Source organism: Poecilia formosa, unplaced genomic scaffold (assembly GCF_000485575.1).
Source record: "Poecilia formosa unplaced genomic scaffold, Poecilia_formosa-5.1.2 Scaffold716, whole genome shotgun sequence".
Lineage (NCBI taxonomy): Eukaryota > Metazoa > Chordata > Actinopteri > Cyprinodontiformes > Poeciliidae > Poecilia > Poecilia formosa.
The window spans coordinates 65,468-92,762 of record NW_006800655.1 but is presented as its reverse complement, the minus strand read 5'-3'; the positions used below and the strand labels follow the sequence as shown (position 1 = coordinate 92,762).

At 40.3% G+C, this 27,295-nt stretch overlaps 4 protein-coding genes across 12 annotated transcripts in view; 2 read left to right on the top strand and 2 right to left on the bottom strand.

Annotated features, from left to right (window-relative positions):
- luc7l (LUC7-like (S. cerevisiae)) overlaps positions 1–5,350 on the bottom strand; it is an 8,687-nt gene extending 3,337 nt beyond the window's left edge. Inside the window, exons 1-5 of one of the 2 annotated variants that reach the window (XM_007542651.2) lie at positions 5,145–5,251; positions 3,026–3,096; positions 1,768–1,862; positions 281–379; positions 86–196 (exon numbers count right to left, since the gene is read on the bottom strand). In XM_007542651.2, the coding sequence (XP_007542713.1) occupies positions 86–196; positions 281–376 (207 nt within the window). In that variant the 5' untranslated portion in view covers positions 377–379; positions 1,768–1,862; positions 3,026–3,096; positions 5,145–5,251. Of the gene's footprint in view, positions 1–85; positions 197–280; positions 380–1,767; positions 1,863–3,025; positions 3,097–5,144 lie in introns of both variants that reach the window. The other variant, XM_007542650.2, reaches the window with a different exon arrangement.
- A 295-nt stretch (positions 5,351–5,645) lies between these two features.
- Positions 5,646–13,095, top strand: fam234a (family with sequence similarity 234 member A). 2 transcript variants are annotated; one of them, XM_016666382.1, is made up of 13 exons: positions 5,646–5,727; positions 6,915–7,202; positions 7,871–7,981; positions 8,053–8,226; positions 9,725–9,849; positions 9,924–10,056; positions 10,959–11,091; positions 11,158–11,298; positions 11,381–11,468; positions 11,546–11,698; positions 11,768–11,870; positions 12,443–12,650; positions 12,693–13,095. In XM_016666382.1, coding segments are annotated over exons 2-13 (1,629 nt in total). In that variant the 5' UTR covers positions 5,646–5,727; positions 6,915–6,943; the 3' UTR covers positions 12,694–13,095. The 2 variants fall into 2 exon arrangements, with proteins under 2 accessions (XP_016521868.1, XP_016521869.1); XM_016666383.1 differs by lacking the exon at positions 5,646–5,727 and adding an exon at positions 5,981–6,070 and having other exon boundaries at positions 12,443–13,095.
- katnip (katanin interacting protein) overlaps positions 10,026–27,295 on the bottom strand; it is a 30,961-nt gene continuing 13,691 nt past the window's right edge. For 3 of the 7 annotated variants that reach the window (XM_016666377.1, XM_016666378.1, XM_016666380.1), the window contains 11 exons: positions 27,030–27,207; positions 26,232–26,397; positions 25,506–25,672; positions 25,365–25,429; positions 23,708–23,818; positions 22,930–23,069; positions 22,591–22,692; positions 22,346–22,506; positions 21,363–21,389; positions 21,023–21,108; positions 20,020–20,258 (listed from right to left, as the gene is read on the bottom strand). In XM_016666377.1, coding sequence (XP_016521863.1) covers positions 20,200–20,258; positions 21,023–21,108; positions 21,363–21,389; positions 22,346–22,506; positions 22,591–22,692; positions 22,930–23,069; positions 23,708–23,818; positions 25,365–25,429; positions 25,506–25,672; positions 26,232–26,397; positions 27,030–27,207 — 1,262 coding nt within the window. In that variant the 3' untranslated portion in view covers positions 20,020–20,199. Of the gene's footprint in view, positions 10,111–14,499; positions 14,955–20,019; positions 20,259–21,022; positions 21,109–21,362; positions 21,390–22,345; positions 22,507–22,590; positions 22,693–22,929; positions 23,070–23,707; positions 23,819–25,364; positions 25,430–25,505; positions 25,673–26,231; positions 26,398–27,029; positions 27,208–27,295 lie in introns of those variants that run through there. The other 4 variants (XM_016666379.1, XM_007542661.2, XR_001660483.1 and 1 more) reach the window with 3 other exon arrangements.
- On the top strand, positions 15,434–17,005 carry cox6b1 (cytochrome c oxidase subunit 6B1). The gene is made up of 4 exons (XM_007542647.2): positions 15,434–15,641; positions 16,240–16,345; positions 16,494–16,594; positions 16,770–17,005. Exons 2-4 carry the CDS (start codon positions 16,240–16,242, stop codon positions 16,821–16,823), a joined length of 261 nt encoding a protein of 86 aa, XP_007542709.1. The 5' UTR covers positions 15,434–15,641; the 3' UTR covers positions 16,824–17,005.

Here is a 27,295-nt window from a genome sequence, read left to right as displayed (position 1 = left end):
CACACACACACACACCCACACACACACACACACACACACACACCCACACACACACACACACACACAGAGGTGAGTGAAGCGCCACCTTTGCAGCCACTTCTGCGCTGATCTCCTCCTGCGTCTCAGCCAGCCGTTTCTTGGCTAACTCTGTCCGCCGGTCGCAGTCGGCGATGAACGTCTCCAGGTGATCCACGGCCTTCAGGGGAAAAACAAACATTTATCTGATCATTAAGTCTGATTATCAATAACCAATCATCATTTTCTGAAGGTCGTCACTTGCATCAAGCTCGAAGAACAGATCTCTCTCCTTGGAGGCGATTTCGTAGTCGGCTCGCAGCGCCAGGTCGTGGATCTTTGTGCATTCGCCCAGATCCATACGCTGCAAAACAACAGAAATTATTCAACACAATTGAAATCAAACTCGTTTATGCATCTGAATTTGTACAAAATGGTTTAAGATGCAGGTTTTAATAAGTATTCAGTGTAATTTCCCTCTTTCTATCCAGAAAAAGACAAACTTTCATGGATTTTACATAATCAATTAGGGCTGAAATGTTTCCATTACAAACGTGCAAAACTCTGTTGATATTCCACCAATGTCAAAAAAACTATTTCGCAATTATGGTGTTTCCAGTAAATAAGAAATGCAACTAAAGTCATGTGAATACATTTGTTCACATAAAGTCATTAAAAAAATCATCATCATCCTAAAGCTACTTCCTGTCGTCTTCTTCGTGGTTTCTGGCAGTAGTAATGTCTTGTTGATGATCACATGACTTGTGTGACCCCAAACAAAGAGCATTTCCATTGCAGTTTTAAAAAATAGACTAATTTTGACACAGACAAAACAAACCCAACTCAAAATTCTCATGTTTCCATTAAGCTAATTTATTTTCAAAAAGCCTAATTGTGAATTCTTTGGTGAATGGAAACACAGCTGGTGACCAAAAATCCTCAAGTCAAATTATCTGCTTCGAAGCTTTGTTAAATATTCTGTAAAGTCTTTAATTGCTCCCACCAAAGCACAGCGTACTGAATCGTTTGTGTTTCACCAAAACGCTTCCGCGCCATCGATGTGTGTATGCTAAGCTAAGCGGTACTTTTAGTGGAAGATGTGCGCCAAAATTAACAAATCAAAAGTGTGGAAACATTTTAAACTAAAATTAAGACGTCAAACAGAATTAGCTTTCAACAACAGCATGAACAGAAAACAGCCACTCCAGACATCAAACTCTGTTTTTGTTTGTTTATATTCACTTTGCAGAGTACGTGGTAATCTGTGGTAATCTCAGATTTACAAAGAGGAATATTTTGGCTAACGTTAAATAAACAGACTGACCACAGCAGCATGTTTAGCTAACAGTGTGTGAAAAACAGACGACTAAGCAGTTCTTACAGCTCAGCATCAGATCAAGCTGCAGCTAGTTTACCGTACCTAACTCTTCCTCCTCTTCAGTAGCTAGCTGCTCAACCTCTCACAGCTAAGCTAGGTTGATGGAATCAACCAACTCTTTGGTTGATGGAATCAACCAACTCTTTGGTTGCCTAGCAACAACCAGCTACTACCAAAACATATTCAGTTTGGAGAGACTTCACAATTCATTTTATTTGTTGTTTGTTTATTTATTTGGACATTTAAAATGTTTTCCATTATGCCATTAAAACATCAATATTATCGTTTATAGCGATAACTTCTGGGCCGGTTTGTCACCCGGTACCGGTTGCCATGGTTACTGGCGTATTTTGGGGCGTGAGAGCGTGACCCACCGTTCCAGACAGGATGTCGTGCGGGCAGCAGTTGAGCAGGTGACTCTTGCAGACTCGCTCGTCGGTGAACTTGACCCTCTGCCGCGTCTCGTCGCCTGAAACAAGAGAAGAGGAGTGAGGAAGAGGAGGAAGAGTTAGGCTACGCTAACGTTAGCTGCAGCTGTCACAGGTACAAACCTTCCCTTTAAGGGAACTGGACTCATATCTGTTTCTGTGTTAATCATAGTAAACATAGATGTTAAACATGTAGATCTTACTGCTGTATGTCTGGTTCTTACCTTCCAAAGAATCAATAAATCATGTTAAAGGCCCACACTGCTGCTGGAAGCAGACACACCGATCCAGTAACAATATCTGTATCGGTGCCGATATCGGAAAAATATCAGTGGCAATGAGTCCAATCTATTTAGTCTATTTCTACTCACTTTGCATTATATTACTAACTCCTAAACAAACTTTCTGAACTTTTCTGACAGTTTGTTGCTGTTTATATTTAATCTTTTGTTTTCGGCTGTTTGAATCCTAACTGCACTGACTGAACAAATTAAAGTTGTTTTATTTTTACATGTTTAAGTACAGAGTTAGTCATTTGTAATTCAGTATGTTTATGTCTGTTTAAATAAATCCAGCTGTGTCAGATCGATACTAAACCTCAGATATCGGCACTGAAAGAAAAAACGTGGATCGGTGCATCTCCAGCTGGTAGCAGTGAAATGAGATTTACTTCTAACTAAAAGCATAAATTATGTTTTTAATACTTTCCTGGACAGAAAAAAATGAACTAATGCACAAAAAATGAAAATCACTTTGATAAAAATCTCCAGCCAAGCCTTTCATAAAAATAAAACACTTAAAAAAAGAATCCAAGGGAAAGAAATGCGGTTATACACACTGCGATCTGCACCACATACTGTACCCTTCTGCATCTTCAACACCTCAGCTGCAGAATTTTAAACCCGCTGCAGAAAAGTTTAAATGGGAACAGATTTCTGGCCCAAACCTGCAGTAAGAAGTTGGGAGTCATACACAAGTCAGATTGTAAACGAGTGGATTGCTAATCTGTAATCTGCCGTGTAAAGGCGTTGCAGCCAGTCGGCTCGTATGGAAACAACGCAACTAGACGTGTTAGCTGAAGATAACTGATGTGCCACTGAGGAATTATACGATTATTTAAGTAAAAAGCTACAATAAACTGCGGAAGGCAGAGAAATTGTTTGGATATTGATCATAACAGCTTTAAAAATCATGTGTGACTCACGGCTCGATGAACATGAGGCTTTTCTGCAACTCCCTTGCAGATTGATGTAGGCTGGCAATGATACACTGAACCTTAATGAATAAAATAAAGGGGCCACAATTGTTCAGTTTGTATGCAACACATGTATGGGAAGAATCAGAAATGAATGTGATCACACACGCACACCACACAGACCCGCTCTGACTGAACAGATGGAACCGCCAGCGCTTCAGAGGCCACAAAAAACAAAAAACGCAACAAAAAAACCTGAAAACGTCGATAAATTGATCCATTAACTAAGACAAACATAGTCATTTCTATTTGCATCATTTATTGTTTTTCTACCAAAACCTGGATGATAAAAGTCTTCAGCCTGGTGTTTTGGTCTCTTATTTTGAAGGATAATTTTGCTGAATTCATTTCATTTGTTGTTTTGTTTTTTTATTTTAGATATTAAAAATGTTTTCCAGTTCCAGAGTTAAATGTTCGTTAAAATTTAGAGTTTGAAAATGTGTTCTTGCATTATTACATTACTGGAAAATAGTCTCAAACAACAATATTATCGTTTATCGCAATAAATTCTGGACGATTGATCATTTAACATTAGCTATGGTGACAGGGCTGATAAATGATTAAATGCTTTCAGTGCCTCCAAAAGTACTGAGTCTTTTCAAATTTATAATTTATAACCACAAGTTTTAATTTGATCTAAGCCAGGGGTGTACAAAATACGGCACAGGGGCCCTCTGAGGCCCTTGAGTTGAGTTTATGTGGCCCCTGACTGCAGTTCCAGAGTCGAGGTTCAAGTCAGGTCAAGGTCGGCCATCTGAACATCAAATTAAATTCTTCATGAAAGAAATTTTTAGGTGCAAACCAGAGATTATCTCTGTTAATTAAGCACAAAATTTCCTTTGACTTTAGTTTAGATGGAGAGAAGATCAAACATTCAGCGATTCAAAGCAAAATCAGACACATTGGTTAAACTGGGCTGAAGAAACAGACACATGTACAGCTCAGACCTTTTGCTCTGAACAACAATCATCCCCAAATTTAGCTAATTGTGCATCTATGTATGATCTATGACCCATGTGATTTCAACATTCAGTTTCTTCAACAGAAACTTTTATTTAATTCATTTAAATATTGGCTGTTTAGTTTATTCAACAGAAAAAAAAATAAAAAAGTAAAAAAAAAAAAAAATTAAAAATACAAAAGCTTTTTTGTGACTCTCCTGAACTTTGAAGCTTCAGAGTTTTGGTAAAAAGTTTGGACAATTATATTTACATTAAACAATTATTTGACTCTTTATCATTTCAAACCAGAGTTATTACCAGTTGCAGGTTGTAGGCCAGAACCAGAACATCTGCAGTTAGGCTAAATTACAAACATGTGAACTCTTCATAATTTATGGGAATTAGGTCCCAAAACCCAATCTAAAAGGCACCATTTTAAAGATGCATGCCACACTTTGAGATTTTTTTTCTTTACTTTCCGTTTATCCAGTGAAATATTTGGTTGTTTGTGGTCATAATGTCAAAAACTTCAATACTTATGCAAGGCACCTTAAACACGTCATCAACTGATGTTAGCGCAGAGTCATTGTTATGATATATAATATTAATTTAATGAACTACTGCATCGATTAAAACTCGTATGTTTGCCCAATACTTTGAAAGCAAATTTAATTTCACAGAAGCTACGTAAAATTAGCATTTAAAGCCAATGTGTGGCAGAAATTTAACTAAGTATTAAAAATTAAGAACAGTAGTTAGGAGTTAATTATTCCGTTATAAGCGTAATCCGGTGGGTTAGTTGGACATGGTCCAGCGCGTGGCAGTATGGCGCCGGCAGCTTTCCTAACTCCACAATAAACACTAGACGAGCTGGAGCTAACTTAGCCCACATTCTAGGCAGCATAAAATGCACATATTTATGTAAATTTAAACTAAACACGGCGGATGGATACAGTAAGCGCTAAATTTAGAACTCATTTTAAGGCCTGGAAGCAGTTTTCCTGTGTTAAGAAGCAGCGCTCTGTGGTACATCCATTCAAGCAGGTCTGTCCACCACTCGCCAACACAAGCCAGCCTCAGCAGAGCCTCCATCTTGGCTAGCTCCGTTAGCTCCCACAGCTACTCACCATCCCTGGCTGTTCCCATCAGCTGGTCGAGCAGCGCTCTCATCTGAGCCTGGGCGGACATGGTCTACGGTGACTCCGTCGACAACCGAACAACTGGACCAGCTCTTCTATTTGTTTACCAGGTTGAACCGTATTTTTTTCCAACCATCACCGCTAACTGCTTTTCTTTACGTCGCGAACTGACCCGTTTCCGTTTAAAATTACGGAAATGACGCGTAACTTCTATGGCGCTACAGATCTAAGATCAACCAATCACAATGCTCTAACACCAGTGCCTCGGCAACTATTAATCCCTGAATTAAGACTGCCAGGTTGCAGCTATTTACAGCCGGTCACACTCCGATAGATTTTTTTTAAAAGGCTATATTTAATTTTAGATGAAATTGTCGTGGAAAAACGGTATTATAATTGTTTTATGCTTTTATTATTGGTAGAAAGTATAGATATTTCATATAGTAACACCTGCCAGACAAAGGAAAGGTAAAAATAGACATTCACGTTCTGCTTATCTCTGATTAGTTTGCGCAGATCTGGGCAGCTGCAGACAGAACCAGTGACCGACGAAGATCGGTTGAAAGTTAACGTAAGAAAGATTTCTCCTTTTAATACCTATTTTTTAAAATTGTTTTAACTGAAATAATACTTATTTGTAGCAAAGATACCGATCTCGCTGCTGTGTGGGTTTAGCATTTGCTGAACGACTTGTGATAGCAAAGTACATTCACCTGTTTTTGAACTAGTTTCGCTAACTTATATGCCCAGTAAATACTAAATCTTTAATTTTATTTAAACAGCTTTGAGTTGGGAGTTGTCTGTGTCCAAGTGAGGGTTTAATTTTCTTATTATGAAGCTGTCCCTGCTGTAACTGGCAGTAAATAACCTGAGGCCACTGTGACTAACTGGGCGTGTTATTCCGGTTGAGAATGGTAGGTTCTGCTTGGGTGTTTTGTTTTTGGGCACAGATGTTTCTGGAACCAGTTCTGGCACATCTGAATGGGCTCAGAACCACAAAGGTTGATGCAGATAAGAGAACCGGACGGCCAGGTCGAAATTATTCGCACCACTCAAACATTTTCCAGACTCTGTCTCTTTAAAACAACAAACTGTGTGATTAAAAAATAAGGAAATTGTGAATACAAACCAATTGTGGTTTGTATTCAGCCTCACAGAAACAAAAATTTTCACCAAATCTTTGTAAAATGGCTCATTTGTGATCCTCACCACAGGTTCTCAATTAGATTTATGTCTGGACTTCAACTAGGCCATTCTAACTGATTGCTGTGGGCTGGAAAGGAGCTCCAGTAGCAGTATGTATTACAGCAAACCCAAAGAAGCCTCTGACTGAAGATACTCTATGAAGACAGTCCTGTGAAGATGATGTTCATAATTTTCTCGATTATGAACCAGAACCAGCTCCTTTAAGAAATCTATAAGAAGTAAATAATGCTAGCTTTAGCAGTTCTTATTACTTTAAAATAATGTAATATATTTATAACATTCTCACAAAAGAATATTATTTTTTTTTCTGGGTACATTTTTTTTGTATATAAAAATGATCTGAAAGAGTCATGAATCTGTTGCTGTTCAGAAATAACGGGTTTAGTTAAACTGAAAGTTAGGGTCGTAAAGGCTGTTGACCTTTGACCTAATCCATCCCATAATAGCCTCTAACATCCATCTTCCCCTAACATGATGCTGCCACCACCATGTTTTTAAAAAGTTTGAGCGTTTCGTCCTGGTTTTCCGTTCTGACGCCGCTTCCTGTCTCAGCTCTGCAGGCCGGTGATGCTGTGAAGGCGATGGCGACCGCAGACCAGGCCACCGAGGGCTCCCCTCTGAAGCCGGCAGGAGACGGGTCCGAGGCGGCTCCGGCGGCGGCAGAACTGCAGAAGAAGAGCTGCAAGGGGGGATTCTCCAGGATGAGCCACTGGAGGACGGCGGTGTTCTTCCTCTCCCTCTTCCTCTGCCTCACCGTGGTCTTCGCCTTCTCCTTCATCATCCCCTGCCCTGAGCGGCCGCAGTACAAACTCAACTGGAGCCGAGGATTCTCCGACGCAGGCGAGTAGCGGCGCTGCAGGCAGGCAGACCCTAACGAGTATTAGCTATTGATTATGCTAATCAATTATTAGAGATTATTATGATTAATTAATCTAATGATCGATTATTCTGATGATTAATTGATTATTCTGAACATCAACTGATTGTTCTGATGGTTAATTGAAGTAACAATTAATTGATTATCCTGACAATCAATTATCCAGAAAATTAATCAATTTATCAGATTTAAAAATGGCCACATTCTGTTTTCTCTACTTTATATCATATGTTTTTCATGAAGGTTTGATGGTTGGAAGCAGAAGATTCATCTGCAGCTCGAAGCATCAACATGAGCAGCTCAGGCCTCCTGCTGAGCCTCAGTGCAGCGACTGGCTGCCATGGATTATTTCATGGATTAACTGAGTGATAATTGGATAAAATAGGATCTTTTTAGCTAAAACTGAGAAGTTCAGACATTATTTTCTGGTTCGAACAAAGAAGGGTTTTTTATCTTAAATGGAAAATGTTTTTGTGCAGCTTTGGCTCCTTTACTGATCTGAATGTGTTGCTGTTTCAGCGTACGACCTTTACTCCACTGAAAGATTAATCGATTACTAAATTGGTTGACGATTCAGTGATCGATTAATCGTTTGAGCCCTAGACGCTGACCGCCGTCTCTCCTCTCACAGTGACCTACGACTTCCTGGCTCTGGACCACGCCAACAGCGACAAGGTGATGGACGTCCTGATCGTCATCAGAGGCCCACAAAGTTCTCCAAACACGTCGTGTTCTGATGAAGGTGGAGTCGCGTTCGGTCGGCGTTTCACTGCAGCTCAGTTTGGCCGATTGATTCTCAGCGTCTGTCTCCAGGCCTGACTTCGCCGTGTCTGTTCCTGCTGGCGCTGGACGGGACCAAAGGAGAGATGCTGTGGGAGCGGCCGCTGGGCGGCGAGCTGGACTGGGCCCAGTGCGGCCTGCAGTGTTCATCCTGGCACTGCCTGCTGTCCCATTCTGACAACCTGACCGCCGTCAACAAACACACCGGTCAGTTTATCTATCGAACCGAAAAGTCTCCTCTGTTGGAGCCTGAGGCCTTTGTGTAAACACTAGGAAGAAAACCTTTACCGTCCTTTATCTGTAGATATTTAATTTTCTGAAATCAGGCTTAAAAGATGAATCGTATTTAATCAATTATTAGAAGAACAATCAATTAATGTAGTAATCAAATAATCGTTATCTGGACTAAAAAGCAAGTCATTTTACTGAAGGGACATCACAGTCAGAGCAGTAATGAAGCTAAAACTGGAGACGAAATCTAAATATTTTTCATTTTTTAAGCCGTTTTAATGAGGCGTCGACCTTTCTTAGAGTGCAGAATCGTTTCAAAGTCCTGATGTTGATAAGAATTTGATGCTGATGTGTTAAAAGATGAAATATTTCCTTATCTAAAAGTTATATCAAAGTATAACTCAACAACCCTCTTGTTAACCCTTTCATGCACTTCAGTGGACAGCTGTCTAAAAGCCATTTCTTGAGCTTCCTGTGGATTTTTATGTTATAAATGCCCACAGACCACTGGAGTGGACGCCAATGCATCATAAAACACACTATAACTACTGGACATCTGCTGCAAATGCAAGAAATGATTTTTGTTAAATCCAATATGGCCGACCCGGTCCCTCCTTCTTGCAGGTAAAAAAATATGGTGACATCAGAAAACCCCTACAGAACAATACTACTGATGAATTTTTCAAATAACTTTGTTTTTGGAAAAATTACAATTCATCAAATAAATAAATAAAATAAAATAAAAAAAAATGTAATATTTTTTCCTAACTTTTTTTTATGCCTTAAGAAAATAAAAAAAATGGGGGAAAAAATCCTGACACAGGATCTTAATTCATTCATGAAAGGGTTAATTTTTGGTATTTTTTTCTTTAGTTCTCATAAAATTATTACTTTATTTTTGTAACAATACAACTTTAAACTGGAAATATGAATCCGACCCGACGCAGTGAAGCCTGACTGTCTTCAGGCAGAGGTGGAAAGATTATACTCAAGAGAAGAGATGCTTCAACATGTTCAAGTAAAATAAAACGTCTACGCAGGTTCTGATCAAACGATCAATCATTTAACTTTTAAAAATGACATCATCAGCTGAACCGAAATATGAAATTAAGAAGAAAGTTTGGTATTTTAAGGATGAAAAGGACAATAATTCATATAAATAGCCAAAAATAACAAAATCATGCAAAATAAAAAATTTTCCAGATCAGTTTCTTTCAATTAAAAATGTATGAAACTTTAGCAGAAACTGCAGGTGAGAGTCTGTCTGGAGGTGAAAACACGTTTGTTTTTCATTCAGTGGGAAGAAAATCCAGAAATTTACTCAAGTAGGAGAAGAAATACTTCAGAATAAAATGATTCAAGTAAAAGTGAAAAGTACAGCGCAGTAAAAATATTCCTAAAAGTACTTTTTTATTTTATTTTTTTAAAGTTACTCTGGTAAATGAAACTAGTTACAACCCAGTTCTGGTTCCAGGTGCGGTGATGTGGCAGCAGCCTCGGTCCTCGGTTCTGTCCGTCTCGCTGCCCGTCCTCGGTGTCCCGGATCTGGACGGGGATCGGGTCCGCGACGTGGTTCTGGTCCTGCTGAATGACACACAGGTAGACCGGTTGTTGCGTCGCGGCGGTTCTGATCCGACCCGTCAGATTTAACCACTTCCTGTCCAAACCTGCAGACGCAGCTGGTGCTGCTCTCGGGGAAGACGGGGGATCGGATCGGGTCGGAGGTCCTCATCGGCGGCGGCGCCACGCTGAGCCACCTGCTGCACCGAACCAAAGATGGATCGTACTTCCTGCTGCTGCAGAGAGGTCGGTAGCTCAGATCCCGACCGACCCGGATCAGAGTTAATGTAGCGACTAAAACTGACGAAGTCTGAAACCCAGAAAACATTTTCATTAAAAAGAAAAAATAATAAAAACCGTAAAACTATTGTGTTGCCCTTCTAGAAATTTCAAAAGTGATAAATTGTTTTTAAAAACGGCTGAAGAGGCGGGTTTCACCGGGAGCTTCAGGTTATTCTCTAGTTTTCTAAAAGTTTTAAATTCAAATTCAAAAAAACTTTATTCATCAAATTAAATGTCACCATATTTCATATCATTCAAATATCTTCAGAGTCATTGTGGTGATGATGATGTGAGCAGGAAGGATCTCCAGTAGCAGTCAGTCATGCAGCCAACTTAAGAAGCCTCTGACTGAGGACGACATGCTAACAGCTAACACGTCCTGGATGGAACCAGATTGTTTTAGCTACATCTGCTAATCCTCCTCGTTTACTTTTGAAACAGAAAATAAAATAAAAAAATCGAAAATTTGACATAAATTATTATTTTTTTTAACTTAAAAATTTCTGATATCAATCTGTAAATGAGTTTAGGGTCATAGTTCAGGTGCTGTTTGATGCTAATCAGATGCTCCCAGCTGTAAAAACAACATCTTGTTGCCACGGTTACGCTTCGTAAGTAGCCACAAGGAAAAAGAGCAAAAATCCTTCTGGTTGCTCAGCATCCAGAAACGGAACAGTATGGTGGTGAAAAGTTCGTTTCTATGCAGATGATGATGATGCCGGCCCAGATTCTGAGCCATTAGCAGCAAAGAGCTACGTTCTCTCTGGCTCTCGCTCAGAAACGTCGCTGCGGCGTGTCGTAGTGTCGCCGTTGGTCCCTGGAAGCAGCAGGGTTGGGGTGAAGCTAACCTGAGCTCGTTCCCGCAGCCTCCGGCGTGTTCAGCCTGCCCCTCTGGGAGATCGCAGCCAGAGCCAAACCGGGTCTGGGTCCGGATCTGAAGCGGGACAAACACCTGGAGAAAACGGCCAGCAACACAATGGGCCTGGTGCCCATCTACCAGTAAGAGCCAGCCTGCGTTACCCAGCATGCATCAGGTGTTCTGGGGTCTCATGTCTCCACTTGCAGGTCGGAGGCCAGACGTTTGCTGAGGACCAAAGTCGGGGATGATTCCTCTGACCTGCTGGTTGTGTCTAGAAGAGAGGTGGCGCTAGTGGACGGACCTTCCTTGAAGCGACGATGGAGATTCAACACCAGCTCCACCGGGGGGTCCGGCTGCCTGTCTATGTCTATATATCTATATCTATCGCTGTCTAGCTCTGTCCTGATGCTTCTCTCTCTCCTCCTCCAGTTTTCCGTCCTTCGGTCACTTCAACAGAGATAACCTTCTTGATCCTGTGGTTGAAGTTGAAGATGATGATGTCAGAAACTCCACTAAGGTGAGTCCATCATCATCATCGTCATCTTCATCTTCAGACCTTCCTCCCCCATGTCGACCCCCCCCTCTGTCCTGCAGGTCGCCATCTTGGACGGAGGGACCGGCGGTCTGCTGTGGGAGGAGCAGCTGCAGCCCGGCGCCGGCCCCCTCCGACCCGACGTCGTCCACACCACCAACTCGCTGTCCGTCTTCATGTTCTGGGGCCTGATTCGGTCCGGGTCCAACTCATCGGTAGGTTCTGCTCCTGTCGGCCGGCGGCCGGCCCGGAGCCGCCGCTCAGCCCGGTTCTGCTCTCTACAGGAGTCGTCTGGCGGTTCCCCGTGCTCCTACATGCTGCACCCGCTCTACCCGGACGCCCTGCTGGAGTTCTGCCACGGCGTGGAGCGCATCGTCGCCTTCAGAGGTAAAACCGGGCGGCGCTGCAGCATCATGCTGGGGGCGGGGCTAAGCTCAGGAAACCCAACCACATTATGGGATGGATTAGATCAGAGCAGATTCAACACCGAGGTCAAGAAAATCTCATTAATCACATTTTTTAGTTTAAAAATGTGATTAATGACGTAGAAAAAAAGGAGCAAATTTCTGCCAATAAAAACAGGAAATTTCTCAGTTTCAAGTCAAAAATCTTTGACTTGAAACTGAGAAAATTTCAAAAGGTAAAAAAAAATAGATTTTTTTTTTTAAGTCAAAAATTCTCTAAAAATATCTGATAAAAATTTTCTAGAAAAACAAACATGGAAAGTTTTAAGTCAAAAAATTGACTTGAAACTCAGGAAACATCTGTGTGTTTTTTCTATGCATATGGGACTCGGATCGACTGAATAGAAACTCCACACTTTTCAGATTGTAGCTGTAAAATATTTTGGACTCTGAGAATCATTTTAGAACTTCCTGTTGGTCTGTCCTAAAATCCAGACGAAATACTCTGAGGAAGTTTGGCAGCATTTTATGGAACCATTCTCCCGTCTTTTCCAGCCACTCTGATGGAGAGCAGTCGCCACGCCGCCTACTTCCTGCTGACGGGGCCGGAGGCGGGCGAGGCGGGCGGCACCGTGGTTCTCACCAAGCGGAAGCTGAAGCAGGACGTCCCATTGTGCAGCGTCCGCCACATCAGGACCAGCCAGCAGCACAGCGACGCTGAAGTCCAGGAAGCGTTCAACCGACTGCGCTTCAGGAGCGACTAGTGAAACATGGCCGCCGACTGGCGAAACATGGCCGCCGACTGGCGAAACATGGCCGCCGACTGGCGAAACATGGCCGCCATGCTGCGACTGTTCCTCACTACAAAGCCAAGCTCTTTCTTTATCACGAGCCAAAGAAAGTCCTTCCTACTTTACTTTAACTGGATTCTTCCTGACACCTGCACAGGTGAAGGTGACGTTACCATGACGACGTATTACGCAATTAGAGATACAAAAAAAATTATTACATTTCATAAATTTTGAAGAAAGTACTTGGAAATTTCAGAGTTTGAAAAGTTAAAAATATGCTAGAAAAAAATTATTTTGAGATTAACCTTAGAAATTTTCTAGAAAAAGTGGGAAATGTGTGAATTTGGAATAGTCAAAACATTCGTGGAGAAAATCACATTCTGTAGAAAAAAACCTGGAAATTTCTGAGTTTCAAAAGTGAAACATTTTTCACTTTTGAAACTCATAAATGTCCACCTTTTTTCTACAAAATTTCTGAAATTAAACTTTTTTTTTTTTAAAGAAAATTTTACTTTTTAAGCTAAAATTTTCACATTTTTTTCTAGAAAATTTCTGAGATTAATCTAGAAATTTGATGTTTTTTTCTAGAGATTTCCTGATGTATTTTCTACCCATACTGTCCCTGATGCGCAGGCGAACGTCAGCGTCCAATCAGAGCCGTTGAAAAGCTGCTGCTGCGTACAGAAACTCGCCCGCTGTATTAACTGAACCAGATCCGATCGAAGCTGGACGATTTTCACTCTATGCATGAAAATTTGCATATGCCGTTTTTTGCTTTTAACCGCAGAGGCCTTAAAGGAAACATGTCAGCCTTTAAACTCTTTAACTTGTTGCAACTCAGCAGGAAACGGAGCGACTGGTTCTGATTCAGACCAGAACCAAACCAACACTAACAAACACTTAAATGCTGTTCATTTGCTGTCAGTTTAGACATAAATGTTATGTTGAATCCAAGATGCTGGAAGTTTTACGATCTGCAGGACTAGAGCTAAAACTTTACTAATCATTTATGAACATTACACTGTGGTTCATTAGATCTGCTGTCTAGTTTCAGAAGCTTTCCTCAGAACGAGTGAAAACAGAAACACTTAGTTGTAGATTTTCTTGCTTTGAACATTTGGAGTTGATGTTTTATTTGATAAAATGTTTGGATTGAATAAATTACTTTTTTAAATAAAGACTTCAGTTTGAAATGTGGAAATGTGTTTTTGTTTCTTTAACAAGAAGAGACTCCAGAACCAACAATCCAGATCAGATAAAAGGTCGCTATCAGAGCAACCTGGACTTCTGTGTTTAAAAATAAAAGTTTGAAAGAGCTACAAATAATAAACAAATGTATTATTAATACAGAAATACTTCATGTTTCTGTATTAAATATCTTTTTGCTGGTTAGTGTAGCTGCTTTGCCACCCAGTTTATATCAAGCAGGTGCTGGATGAGTTGGGAAAGGAAATTCCCGAACCGATGATCCCACCGGACCGGACTGCAGCAATTAAGGGGAAAAAACTTAAACAGGAAACAAAAACTAGACAAGACATCAAGAGGCTGTTTTTTATAATAACTGGTTCCATTACAGCTCAGAAATGATTGGATGTTTCCTTTTTTGTGTGTTTTTAATAGTTTCTGATGTTTTCTTTATTGACCTGTCTGCAATAAAAAGATTGTTTACTTAAAAATATATTTTTTTTTTATCTCAATCTTTCTAAGATTCTTCTAAAATTTTCTGATTTTTTTCCTGCAATTTTTCCCCTAATTTTTCAAATTAGAAAATAAATAAAATTTCTAGAAAATTTTAGATGAATTTCAAAATTTGAGCTTTTTCTTTTTGGAGAAATGTATTCTTGCTTTTCTATCTATAATGGCCCCATCTAACTATAATAAGCTTCAGACATGAAACTTCAGAGAATTTCTGAATTGCTCCAGAGAATCTGGTTTTTGTAATTTATCTTTAAGAAATGAGACTCTCATCTACCAGTTGAGACATCTTAACTTCATCAAAAGTTGTTAAACTGTAAATATTCAGGTAGTGTGAAATATTTCAAAATATCAGTTCAGCAATGATAAAAAATAGAAAGCAAGAAACTAGGCAGCTCTGTCGTTCACATCTTAATCTGGGAAACTTTCCAGACAGGACACAACAGCCATAGTCCAGTCATCGTTCCGGAGACAAAGCACCTGCGCGGCTTACATGTCGGCAGAGGGGTGTGTCACCACGCAGAGACTGACGTACAGACGTAGACGCGCTCTCTCGGCGCGCTGTTGGAAGCGCTCCGTCGCTATAGTGAGAAGAACACACAACCAACACAGACATCACACGTTCAGTATCAGCGGCGTTACTCCAGAGTTTTATTTTCTGCTTTATTTGGGAAAATATCCCGGCAGTCTGCTCATCCCAACGAGCGCGTGTACATTACACCAGTAATTTCACTCAGGCCGCACCCTGCCCACGCGCAAAATGTCATAAAGATCCAGTAAAACAGAGTTTTCTGCACTTCCGCACGACGTGTCAGCGGCGAAGCTGCGTTTGTTCCCCCTTTGATTACAGTGAATATCTGTAGGGTGAATGCCAAACGAAACACGTTTTTGCCTAAAAACTCAACTGTTAAGTTCTCTTAATAAGTAACTAATTGTATGAGAATGTACTTCCGCTTTATTCCACTTGATTTTTTTTCTGTTATTTAAACGCAATAAAAACTTCCTCCTGCTCCTTGATAGGGGTTAAGGCTCTCCCGGATCTCCTCTCAGTCCTCGGACCTGCGTACAGGAAGTCTAAACTTCAGACTCGCTCAGTTTGTCATTTCAATGTGACCTGAGCAGTCCGCCATATTATCATAACAGGACTGCACGGATACGTTTCTCCGAACCGGAGCGCACGCGCTTCGCGCTCTTTGCCCGTCAGTGAGGAAGCACGCGCCCCGAACCGTCCGCTGTGAAGACTCTGAGCTCTCGCTGCATCTAAAAAGGTAATCTTCACCTTCATTGCGTCTCTAAGAGTTTAAACGGGCTTCCTAACGAAGGGCTGGGGTGTGTTTCAGGCGGGGAACCACCTTAGCTGTCGGTGTTGAACATTGTTTAGTCTCCAGGCTGTTTACAACGAGGTTTAATGAAGGCCAACAGTAAAAAAAAAATAAGAATAAAAATACACCGACAAGCCGAACCTGGTTATGCGGAAAAGAAGCTCCTTTAGCGGAGAGGAAAACCTCTGCGCCCGGGAGGAGTTGGGCAGTAATGTCGTTTAAGTCACAATATATGGAGGCTAAGCAACCAGCCGGTTTCGGTTGTTTAGTGTTTTTTCCGTAAAGGAGGAACGGGAGCTCAGCGCCGCATTGGTGAACACAGCTCAGGGTGCCGCATGCGACACCTCGAAAATAATCCCCTGGGTTACCAGAACCGGGCTTTCAGTGCGAACATTCACGAACAGAACCGAGGCAATTCAATAAAACAGATCCGAGGCAATTTTTCCTTTACTACTTAAAGTGCCTACGTCACTGCCGGTGGCTAAATGAAGGTACAGCAGTTAGTCAGTTTTCATTGATAATGTTTTATTGATTATTATTAAAGATGGCTGAGGACATTAAGGCCAAACTGGACCAGTACCGAACCGCTCCCTTTGATGCCCGATTCCCGAACCAGAACCAGACGAGGAACTGCTGGTCCAACTACCTGGGTAAGGATACACCTCAAGGTCACAGCACAACAGGCTGTTTTACCTGACAGAGCAATAAATCCAGCTTTAAAGTCGGTTTATTTTCTGTCAGGGTGATTTTAAAATGTGTAAATTTGGATTTTCCCCCCCCCATTTTCTCTGATTCCAGACTATCACCGCTGCCAGAAAGCTCTGACTGCTAAAGGAGTAGACACCACCCCCTGTGAGTGGTACAGGAGGGTCTACAAATCCCTCTGCCCCATGGCCTGGGTAAATAGATTCAACACTTTCACTAATAACTTTACTTTTTAAAAATACAAATATTTTATTCCTGAAGACAGTCTGTCTGGTTTGGTCAGATGTGCTGAATTTCGCCTGAAATGTCAGTAAATATCAGTGGATGAAAATCCTTCTAATTGTTTTCCTGTGAACTTTGACCCTTCAGATTGAGAAATGGGACGGGCAGAGAGACGACGGGACGTTTCCAGGGAAGATCTGAGGCTGCCGGCTCTGAGGATGTAACTCTGTTAGCTGAATGTTTGTAAAAGTGACGCCTGGTCGTCACTTTTCCTCTCCAACTGCTCTGCCCAGCAGCAAACTGAAACTGAATGGTCATTCCTTACAAACCCATTAAATGTACAGCAGATTCTGCATTAAAATGTCTCAGGATATATTTATGGAGTTCCAGTGTCTGAGTGTTTTCCCTCCAATAACGGCAACAACCGCTCTTAGTAAATTACTAAAAATAAGAAAAAACATAAATTATGTTTTTGAACATACGTATTATGAATAAACGCAGATTTTAGTCATTTTTCAGGGAATAAATCCATTGAATTTTCACAATAAAACACTAGAATGGAATTTAATTTCCCTTTGAGATCAATAAAATACTTTTGAATGTAAACTAAAATACCAGAAATAATTTTTAGATAAAATTTGCTTGACACCTGGTTGGAAACTGCTTTTTTCTTTTTACATTATTTTCACTGTAATTGACATTTCATGGATGTTTTTGCTAAAAATGTGTTCTTTAAAAGTGATGACATACATTTCAGGTCAGGTGACATTAATGGATCTAAATTAGTTTTATTTAGCTGGACTGATTAGGAAAATTGTTCTTAACTGGCTGAAAATTACAGCAAAACATGTTTTTAAATATATTGAATAAATACAGGTTTTAGTCATTTTCAGGGAATAAATAGATTTAATTTCCACAACAGCATGAAAAATGACCAGGAATAGTTTTTAGGTATTTTCTTGTCAGGTTGGAAAATGCTTTTTTTGTTTTTGTTTTTTTACATTTTCAAAATTAACAAACTTAATAAAATGTGTTTATTTAGCTGGGTTGGAAGAAAAACGGCTCTTTGGATGAAAAAGTTATGTCTGTAATGTAGAAATAAATCATAACTCATCAGAAAACATTAATAATTTTAATATTTTATTCATTTAAATAAACCTACACCGAGTACACATAATAAAGATTAGAAAAATAAATATTTAAAAACACTAGGAGTCAAATATACAACCATAACCCACAATTAATATACAGAGAAAGATTAATGTTGATGTTGGACATTTAAAACCATAAAACTGCATTTCCTGCACAGCGAGTCTCAGACGGAAGGAGAATATTTCTGAATATGAACATTTTTCAGCTCACACCGTCAGCCATTTTTAAACACAAGAGTCTGATGCAAACATTTGAATTTAATCCACAGAGTCACACATACAGACACACGTCTCTTAAACGCAAAACGGCTGAAATTTTAACTCGTTTTTTTACTGGTTTCCCTCTGGATCCTCCAGTTAACCCAGTGGTGTCCCAACTTTTTGCCCCGGGGGCAAAACTGGCAAATTTAAACAACTAGAGAGCCACAAAATTCATTAAATAAAAAAAAATGCAAAAAGGAGTTTAGTGTGACTTTTTGTTTGGTTTTACCTGCTCAAAAAACAAAATGTTTATGAAATCTGTTTATTGCACTGCAAAAACACAAAATTTGACCAAGTGTATTTGGTTTGGTTTCTAGTACAAATCTTAGTTTTGTCTTATTTCAAGTGTATTTACTTACAAGTAAGTAGATCAGCTTGTTTTAAGTAAATAATTCATTAGTACTGATGAAAAAGTTCTAGCTCCACTGAAGATTATTTCACTTACTACAAGACAACAATACTTGGTAAAGTTTTGTGTTTTTACAGTGCATTGAAGATCCGAAACATAAAAAAGGCTTTGGACTGTTTTATTAAAAACAGACGATCTCCAATTTTTTTTGGTTTTCCATTTGTTTTTTATTTTATTGGCTGTTTTTGACTTGACATCAGCGGCCGAACAAAATCATACGAAGGGCCAAAAACGGCCCCGGGCCACACTTTGGACACCCCTGATTTAATCAGAAGAGTTGAGCCTTGGCCGTTTCTGGTTTGTTCCTGAATTATCTCAGTATTTAAGGACTCTGCTCAAATATCCGACCAGTAACTGAACCAGAACGTGATCAAATATTTCAGCAATCGTGTGTTTTAAAGAAAATTAAAACTCCAAACTGTGAAACTAAATCTTGTTTTCACGATGAGCTGAAGTCACGTTTTCATGATCGGCCCGTCTGGAAACCAAACTCCAGCCCAGGATGAGCGTGCCGTATGTAAACTTCTGGCTGCTTTCAGCAGATTCTGGCAGAGGGGATACACTGCAAAAACACTAAATATTACCAAGATTTTCATCTTCTGTCTGGTGCAAATACTTAAAGTAAGCCAAAAATAACTAACTTTCAAGCAACATATTAGAGCTTGTTTAGAGTCAATAATATTTATTTTAAATATTTATAGAATAATCTTGACGGATAAAACAATTAAATCTGCATTTAAAAAAAAGCTGAAAACTATTCGGATGAAGCTGTGGTGTGTGAATAAGCTGATGCTTTGTTGAATAGTTAATTTTATAAATTTTTTATGCATTTGGGTCAAAAATGATAAGTTTATGCTTCTTCTTGCTCCTTTTCTTCATGATCTAAGTTGTTGCATGAAATATTCATATTTATGAGTGAATGAAATAAAAATTTTATTAAATGAGTTTTAGTTCCAAAATCTGCAACAGGCAGATTTTATTACTTGTATATTAGTTTTATTTTATTCAAATGAACTAAAATATTTTCCCTAGAAACTGAACAACGCTGTGTAACATTTTGTGTTTTTGCAGTGTATTTAATGAAGTACAGGTTTTAGCTGTGATCAATTCATATTTGTGACGTTTTTAACGCTGTATGTTTTGATTTGAGGTAAGTCGATAATATTTGCATATCAGGTTACATATTCAGAGAAAAATCCAAGAGAAAAACGCTGAAGCTGCACCGAATCCACACAGAGCTACTGTTAGAAAGGTCACTTATAATCAAGGTCTGATGCTAAGCAGAGAAATAAATATAGATTTTATTTAATTAATCAGTCGATGTTCGCTATACACACACACTTTGCATAATTTCAGCTTTTTCTATGAATTAGTGACAAATTTAGAAGGTTTTAATTATTCAAGCCACAGTTATAAATCTAATGTTTTTTCTAAACTAGCATCATAACTGGTATTTTCATGCTAATGGCGCTATAAGCTAATGGTTTGGCTCATAGGGAATTATTTACATGCCGAAAGTTGCATTAAAATATGCAGCAGCAGCAGCCGGGTTCAGTAATAGGCACTGTAAACGGAGTGAGGCGCCCCCTGCTGGAGGGTTAATGTGAGTTTTCACAGCTGAACATGGAGGAGAAATCCAACCAGAAAGCAGAAATCTGAGTCCAGCGTCCGAGCGTCGCAGTTTGTTCAGTTGCTCACCAGACTGTGGAGGAGAGGCGTCGTCTCCACGTCGCCTCGGCTCAGATAAAACTCCACGTCAGAATCGCCTCTTCCCGTGTTTAACGCCGTCAGTCATGCAGGTTTTGGGCCGGAGAGCTAAAAGGAAGAGGAACGAAGAAGATCAGTTTGATCATTTAACATTCTGCTACTGACAATAGTTTGATGCTGATGTGTTAAAAGATTAAATATTTTATTATTCTTATAACAAATTCCAAAGTAAACTTCACAAGATGCTCAGTATTCCTCTTTTTTGTTTTTAACTACTTTTCATGGAGGAATTATTAAATTTCTCTCATTTTACTAATTTTATGACTTTTTGTACTATTACAACTTTATTATAACTTTATTCTCGTATAACAACTAGTTTCTCTTATTTTGAGTTTATTCTCATATTTTTACAACTTTTTTCTCACAATATGACTTTACTGTGTGACTTTATTATTGTGATAATTTAACTATTTTTGTATTATTTCAACTTTATTGTGATACGGCTTTTTTCTAATAACATTACATCTTTGTTTTGGTAACATAGTACACTTTATTCTTGCATTAATGACTTTATTGTTATAGAACTTTATTCTCATCTTACTACATAATTTCTTAAAATATTCAGATTTTTTCCTTGTAATCATAAAATAATAAAATCTTAACCTGGTCCTAATATTCTGTGGTAAACTTGACCAGAATCCAAATTCAAAAAATATGGCTGCCCTGATTGTGCTCTGAGTTCTAAAAACCAAAAGAGTTTATTGGTGGAAAAAAACCCTAACCCCAAAAATTAAATCTTCAAAAACCAAAAATTCAATGAATCGCCCAGAGTAAGTTCATTAACTATTAATTGTTCAGTTTTTGTGAATCACCAGGATCGGCTGTCTGTTTCTTCTTGTTGTGATGAACGATCTGGTTCTCATTGGTCATCTTCACATCCTGGTCCTCCACATGGTTGCTGCAACACATAAGTGAACACATTTATTCAGCGGGACCAGTGGAGAGAAGCAGCAGAGACTGGGAATCACCACTGGGGGCGCTGCAATACAGGGAGTCACCACTGAGGCGCTGCAGTACAGGGAGTCACCACTGGGGGCGCTGCAATACATGGAGTCACCACTGAGGCGCTGCAGTACAGGGAGTCACCACTAGGGTGCTGCAATACAGGGAATCACCACTGGGGGGCGCTCACACAAAGCCTTCAGGACTTACCGGTGGTTGTGCCTGCTGCTTCGGGGGCTGAAGGAGAGAAGAATTATCTATCAATAATTTATGAAAATCGTCTTATCTGGTGTGAAGCGGAAGATTTGTGCTCTGAAAATCTTAAACTAAACATGAATTATTTTGATAAAATAACGCATAAAGCAGCCATTTTTTTTATCAAACATTGTTATTTCTAGGTTTGGCTTTTTAAAAGAATGCATGCAGTTAATTTATTTCAAAGAAAGTGAACAATTTTTATTTTTTTCAATTAAAAACAAAAAATATTTATTCTCAGCAACAAGATTTAGAGCCCAGCTGACTAACTTAACTTTAGTTAAGTTTAACAAAGCAGTTAAAGGCAGATTTGATTTATTGTTGTAGTACGTGAATAATATAATTCTGACAACACAAAGAGCAGTAATTAGTCCAAAACTGTACAAAAAATATAAACATCTTACGCTTAAAATAAAAACCTGTGGCAGTTTTAGCTTCACCTGGTTCAAATTCTGTAACATTTATCCTATTAAGAATCTTTTCCTGTCCATTTAATATTAATTAATAATTAGTAGATAATTAGCTATAAATGTTCTAGCATTCACTACTGTTCATTATTTTCTTTTTCCAAAAGTAATTTAATTATTGGCTTATTTGCAACTTTCAATTCATTTATAATATTGTGGAAAAACGGCTTAATGAAAACTCTGCAGAAGATTATCCAATTAATTTCTTAATCACCAGAAAAACGGATTGTTAGAAAAAAAATCTAGATAATCCGTTACTAGAATAATCATTAGTTGCAGCTCCAGATCTTTTATTTCAAAATCTAAAATTTTTGTCGTACGAATTATAAAAAGAATCAATTTTGCTTCAAAGAGTCACGTTTCATCCGGTCTGGAGGCACGAACGGCCCTGTGGGTTGTACCGGTCGCTGGTCTCGGTGTTAGCGGGGGTGTATGTATTTGAGCTTGTGGAAGTGTGTGTGGATCAGCCACCTGATGACGGTGCTCCTCTCGCGCTGCGCCACATAGGCGTTGTCGGTGAACAGGACGGTGTGGTACTGCACCACGGGGTCACAGGTCGGCAGGATGCCTCTGGCGGCCTGGCTCACGCAGTCCAGGATGCCGTTGTACACCAGGAGGTCATCCACCAGCAGCTACACACACACACACACACACACACACACACAGAGCTGTGAGCAGGAAACCAAACACCCTGCAGCAGATGCAGAGCTACTGACCCCGAACTCCTTGACGCCCCTCTGAGGCGTCTTGGAGTAGTTCCACAGCTTGATCATGGAGACGGTCACCGGCTGATCGAAGATCACGTAAACACGGTTCACCTGCAGACCAGAAGTTTACATACAATCAGTCCGGTCCGTTTTTAAAGCACATTTCAGTAACAAGGCAGCTCAAAGTGATTTCCATCAAAAAAACAGAATGTGCCTTTTTATCCATTAATCCACGAGTCTGATTTAAGGTCAGACGTGAGGATAACAGGTGTATGTAAACTTGTGGTTTCTCCTGTATGTCTCGGTTTATCTGGTCGTTGTGGTCTGAATGTAAACCGGGCCCCTCACCGTTCCTGGGAGAACCGGGGCCAACCACATGTGCCTGCCGTCCTGCGTGTCGTTGACGCCGTCGATCAGTTTATCGGGAGTCCGGACGTCGCCGCTCACGTTGTCCAGGATGTTCACGCTGTCGGGAAAAGCTGCGATGTCTGGCGCAAACGCAACGTCAGGGATCAATGAGACAAATTAAGCAGGGAAGCTAAACCTAAACTACAACACAACACTGCTTTGAGTTGGTCTGTTAGAAAAACATCAGGATGGAATCCATTCATGTTTGTGGTTGGAAAACGTCCCGTTTACATCCGGACATTCCACGCATGCGCACAACGCTGGAGGGCAACAAGACGGTTCTTTTACTCCTCGTTTCCATCCGCAGCCTCACTGGAACCGAGATGAATGAGTTTGCTGCGCCACAGCAAAAGGAAAACAACACCGAAACACCGTGAAGAGCAACTCAAAACCACTCGTATTATCCTCTGACACGCTTACTGCGTCGGCTGCGCAGAACCGTTGCCATAGCAACTGACTGTGTCAAAATTGACAACCAATCTTCCTCTCCCTCGCTATTTTTTAAAGTAAAAGTTTTTTCTGAACTTGTTACCAAGCTGTCGTAGTGTTGACAATTAGTAGTAAAGCACTGCGTCACTTTTTATTGTATAAATCAGGCGTACATTTAATGTTTACCGCGTTATGCTGACAAGTTGACAGCTAAAAGCAATGCTAGTCGTCGTGTTCATGTCTTTGGTCGGAGAGCAGCTTGCGGATGTGACGTCACAGGAAAGGATACTGTTGTCCGTGAGGTGGATCTTCTGGTGGTTCTGGTTGTAAAACTCCAGTCCGTTCAGGCCGATGTAGTACGGGTCTCCCCAGGTGGTCAGCAGCTGCAGCTGGAAGATGACTGGATGACGACGAGTCAAAGAAAATACAACATGGTGGTACCGCAGAACCGGGCCGGGAATTCCCGAACTAAAGATAAAATAACATCACTCGCTGCGTTTACCACATAATTGCGCAATTTGACATTTTGAAAATAAATTCCCCTCATGGAAACACGGCAATTTCAAAAAAATGTGATGCTAAGATGAGGAGGGTTTTTTTTTTTTTATTAAATTGGTTTATTAAAAAAGAAAAAAAAAACATACTTGAAGCAGTTTTTCTTTTTCTTCTTTTTTCGGTTGGTTAATAATAAAGTAATTAATCTCAGTAATTATTGCGATAAACAATAATGTTGTTTTGAGACCATTTTCCAGGAATATATTGATGCTGCATGAAATGCAAGTTCACCCTCTCAAAGACAAATTTTAATTTTGTAAAAGAAAAACAACAATTAAACAAAAAATATACAATTAGTTATAAAGTCGATGTAAACAAAACTCCCCTGTAATATACATTAATTATGGCGCTCATTATTATCTTAAATCAACATGCGATTAATTGATTATTGTGACATGTTGTCTGCGTTTGCAGAATGTTTTGTTCATGTTTTGTTGATTGTAGGTCTTTGCTTCAGTTTTTTGTGGTTGCAGCATCTTTTGTTTTGGTTTTTTTACGTTTGTCTCTGCAGCACATTTTGCACCTGCCAGCCACCGTTTCTTTAAATTCTCCTACTCGGCTGTTCTTCCTTTAGTCCTTTATGTAGCTATAACTACATAATATTGTTTTTCTTCTGTTGTAAACCTGCTCTGACTGTACAGAATGTGAAAACAGAAAACCTTCCATAATAACCTCCAGCTCTGCTGACGTTTGAAGCCAAACATCAGCGATAAATAAAGCAATCGTTGAATGTTTCCGGCCGGTTGAAGCTGCTGGTTCTGGATCGGCTGGGACTGACTGAATGGTTTCATTCCACTTACTGAGTATTGATCAGTTAAAGTCCAGCGGGTCCGATCAATCTGGTCCAGAGAGCCTCACTGCCTCCAGTTTCCTTCCAGAAACCAGTTTTCTTTCCCAGCAGATCTTCAATCAAACCATTAAACAAGCATTTTTGTAAATATAAACATTAATATCACAAACTATTTTATTTTTTCATTTTTACCTGCTCAACATTAAACCGGAACACAATATTTTATTTAAATGAGCAAAAGTAGCCAGATTCCTGTAGAAACCAGATCTGACCAGTTAAAAAATGCTGTCCTAAAGTTGCCGGGTCGATCTTTTACTTTTTTTATCTTTTTTTTCATGACTTTAATGAAATTAAAAGCAAAACCGTGGCTGTTAAAGATGAATTCTTTGTGTTGCACGTCACATTTTGGTCTTTAGGGAGATTTTATCTCCTCTGAATGTTTTTAAACACAGAGTGAACATAAAGGATCTTCCATGGATGAACTGGAGCTAGCTGCTTTTGTGATGCTAGCAACACAAACTGTTAGCATAAGATGCTAACGCTAAAAAGTGAAGTTTGTGTTTTAAATTATGAGTGAAATCCTGTTTTTCAGGAAGGATACAGCCACAAGGCATGATGGGAGCCTCGTAGTCCATGCTGGGCTGCTCTGGCCTCTTCGAACTTCCTCTGAAAATGAACAAAACCAGAAATGAGTCGATGCCGTTTTAGTTTGCCTGGCTTTGGCGAGCGCTGTGCTGCGTGCCTCTGGGCGTCGTCGTGGCTCCAGGTGTGAGCCGGAGGCTGCAGGTAATCCACAAACAGAATCTCCTGGGCGAAGTCGAAGTGGCAGTTACCCGGTCCTTTCCGGACCAGGAACCCGTCCGGCGGGGAGATGGCCACCTCGTCCAAGAACAGATGAAGGACTTTCACCTGAATCAGAAACAGACGCACCAGGTGACCAGATCCATCAGAGATCCGATTGGTCCACACGGTCCGAACAGAACCACTCGGTACCAGACTGCAGGTTTCCTGACACCCGTCTGCTTTAAACCTAAAACTTTAATTTGTGAAGCTGATAGTTACATACTTAACAATAAATAAAGCGTGAACTATTTTTAATTAAACAAATAATCAGTTTTTCTTTTCTGAAGGAAAGTTTTAAATCACAGCAGATCCAAAACTTACAGAGTTCTTCATATTTTTAAAAGAAAAACCTTTCTGCTCATTCTGACACTAGCAGGGTTTTGTGTTTCTCTCTCTATTGTGTTATTGTCTTGTGCAGTTTTAACCTGTTTTTAAAATGCCTTTAAATAAATCTGACATTGTGTTGCACTTAATATTTTCCTCAGTAGGTGTCTGTAACAGTTTTGCTCTAATTAAATAAATAAAAAAAAGAAAGTCTGGATCTGCATCAAACATCTGTTCTGCCGGGCCACACAGAGTCAGTCAAGGGGCCACAAATGGCCCCCGAGCAGAAAGCGCCTCTCACCCCTCTGTAGGAGTCCTCAGGCGACTTGTTGTAGTTCCAGACGCGCAGCCCGGCGACGGCCTGATGCCTGCTGAAGGCGACGCTCAGGGTGTGAGACGCTCCGGCGGAGAACGGAATCAGCCACATGTGGACGTCGTCAGTGGTGATGTTATGGCCGTCGATGAGCCTGGAGGGAGAGGACACGATGACGGCTGGACCCGACGGAACCGACCCGACGGCGCCGACCCGACGGCACCGACCCGACGGAACCGACCCAAACAACAACAACCCAAACGGTACCGATCCGATCGCCTCACTTCTGGTTTCCATCTGACTCTCATGTGAATTTTGAGCAAACTTTTAAAATGTTCCAAAACAGAAAAGGTGAATTTATCGTTTATTTCCATCAGCTGACTCTCTCGCTCTTCGGTTGCCTAGCAACGACCTGCTGGGTGATTTCACCACTTTGCCTCATAACTGCTGAAAAATACAAAACAAAATGGAGAAAAAAATGTGCAGAAAACGGGAAAGATCACACCAGTAGTTTGGCTGTATGTCAGATATTTAAAACAAAAAACTAATCAATAATTATCGATATTGACTGGTATGAGACCCTCATATCATGAAGCTTCCGTTATATTGTCCACCTGAGCTCAGAACCACGGCTGGAGGGGAAAGTCTCTCCTTTATCGCAGTAACTCTTAAAAACATTTTGGTGAAACTGAGGAAGTTCATTTGAATTTTGCCTTTTCTAAATCGATTCTTCATAAAAAGAAGCAAACAGAAACGCGTCTGTCGCTCCAGATCTGGTCGGCGTACTTATCAAGCGTGCGGGAGTCGTGTTGGTACTCCGGCAGGTCGTTGAGGTCTCGCGGTGACGCCGCCATCATGGTGAGGTCCAGAGGTAAACTCTCCCCGTCCTTCCCCACCACCTCCAGCCCCGTCAGGCCCATGTAGTGGGAATCGCCCCAAGTCGCCGTCATCTCCAGTCTGAGGCCTGGAGCAGCAGGAAGCAGAAACGTCACAACAGGAAGCAGAAACGTCACAACAGGAAGCAGAAACGTCACAACAGGAAGCAGAAACGT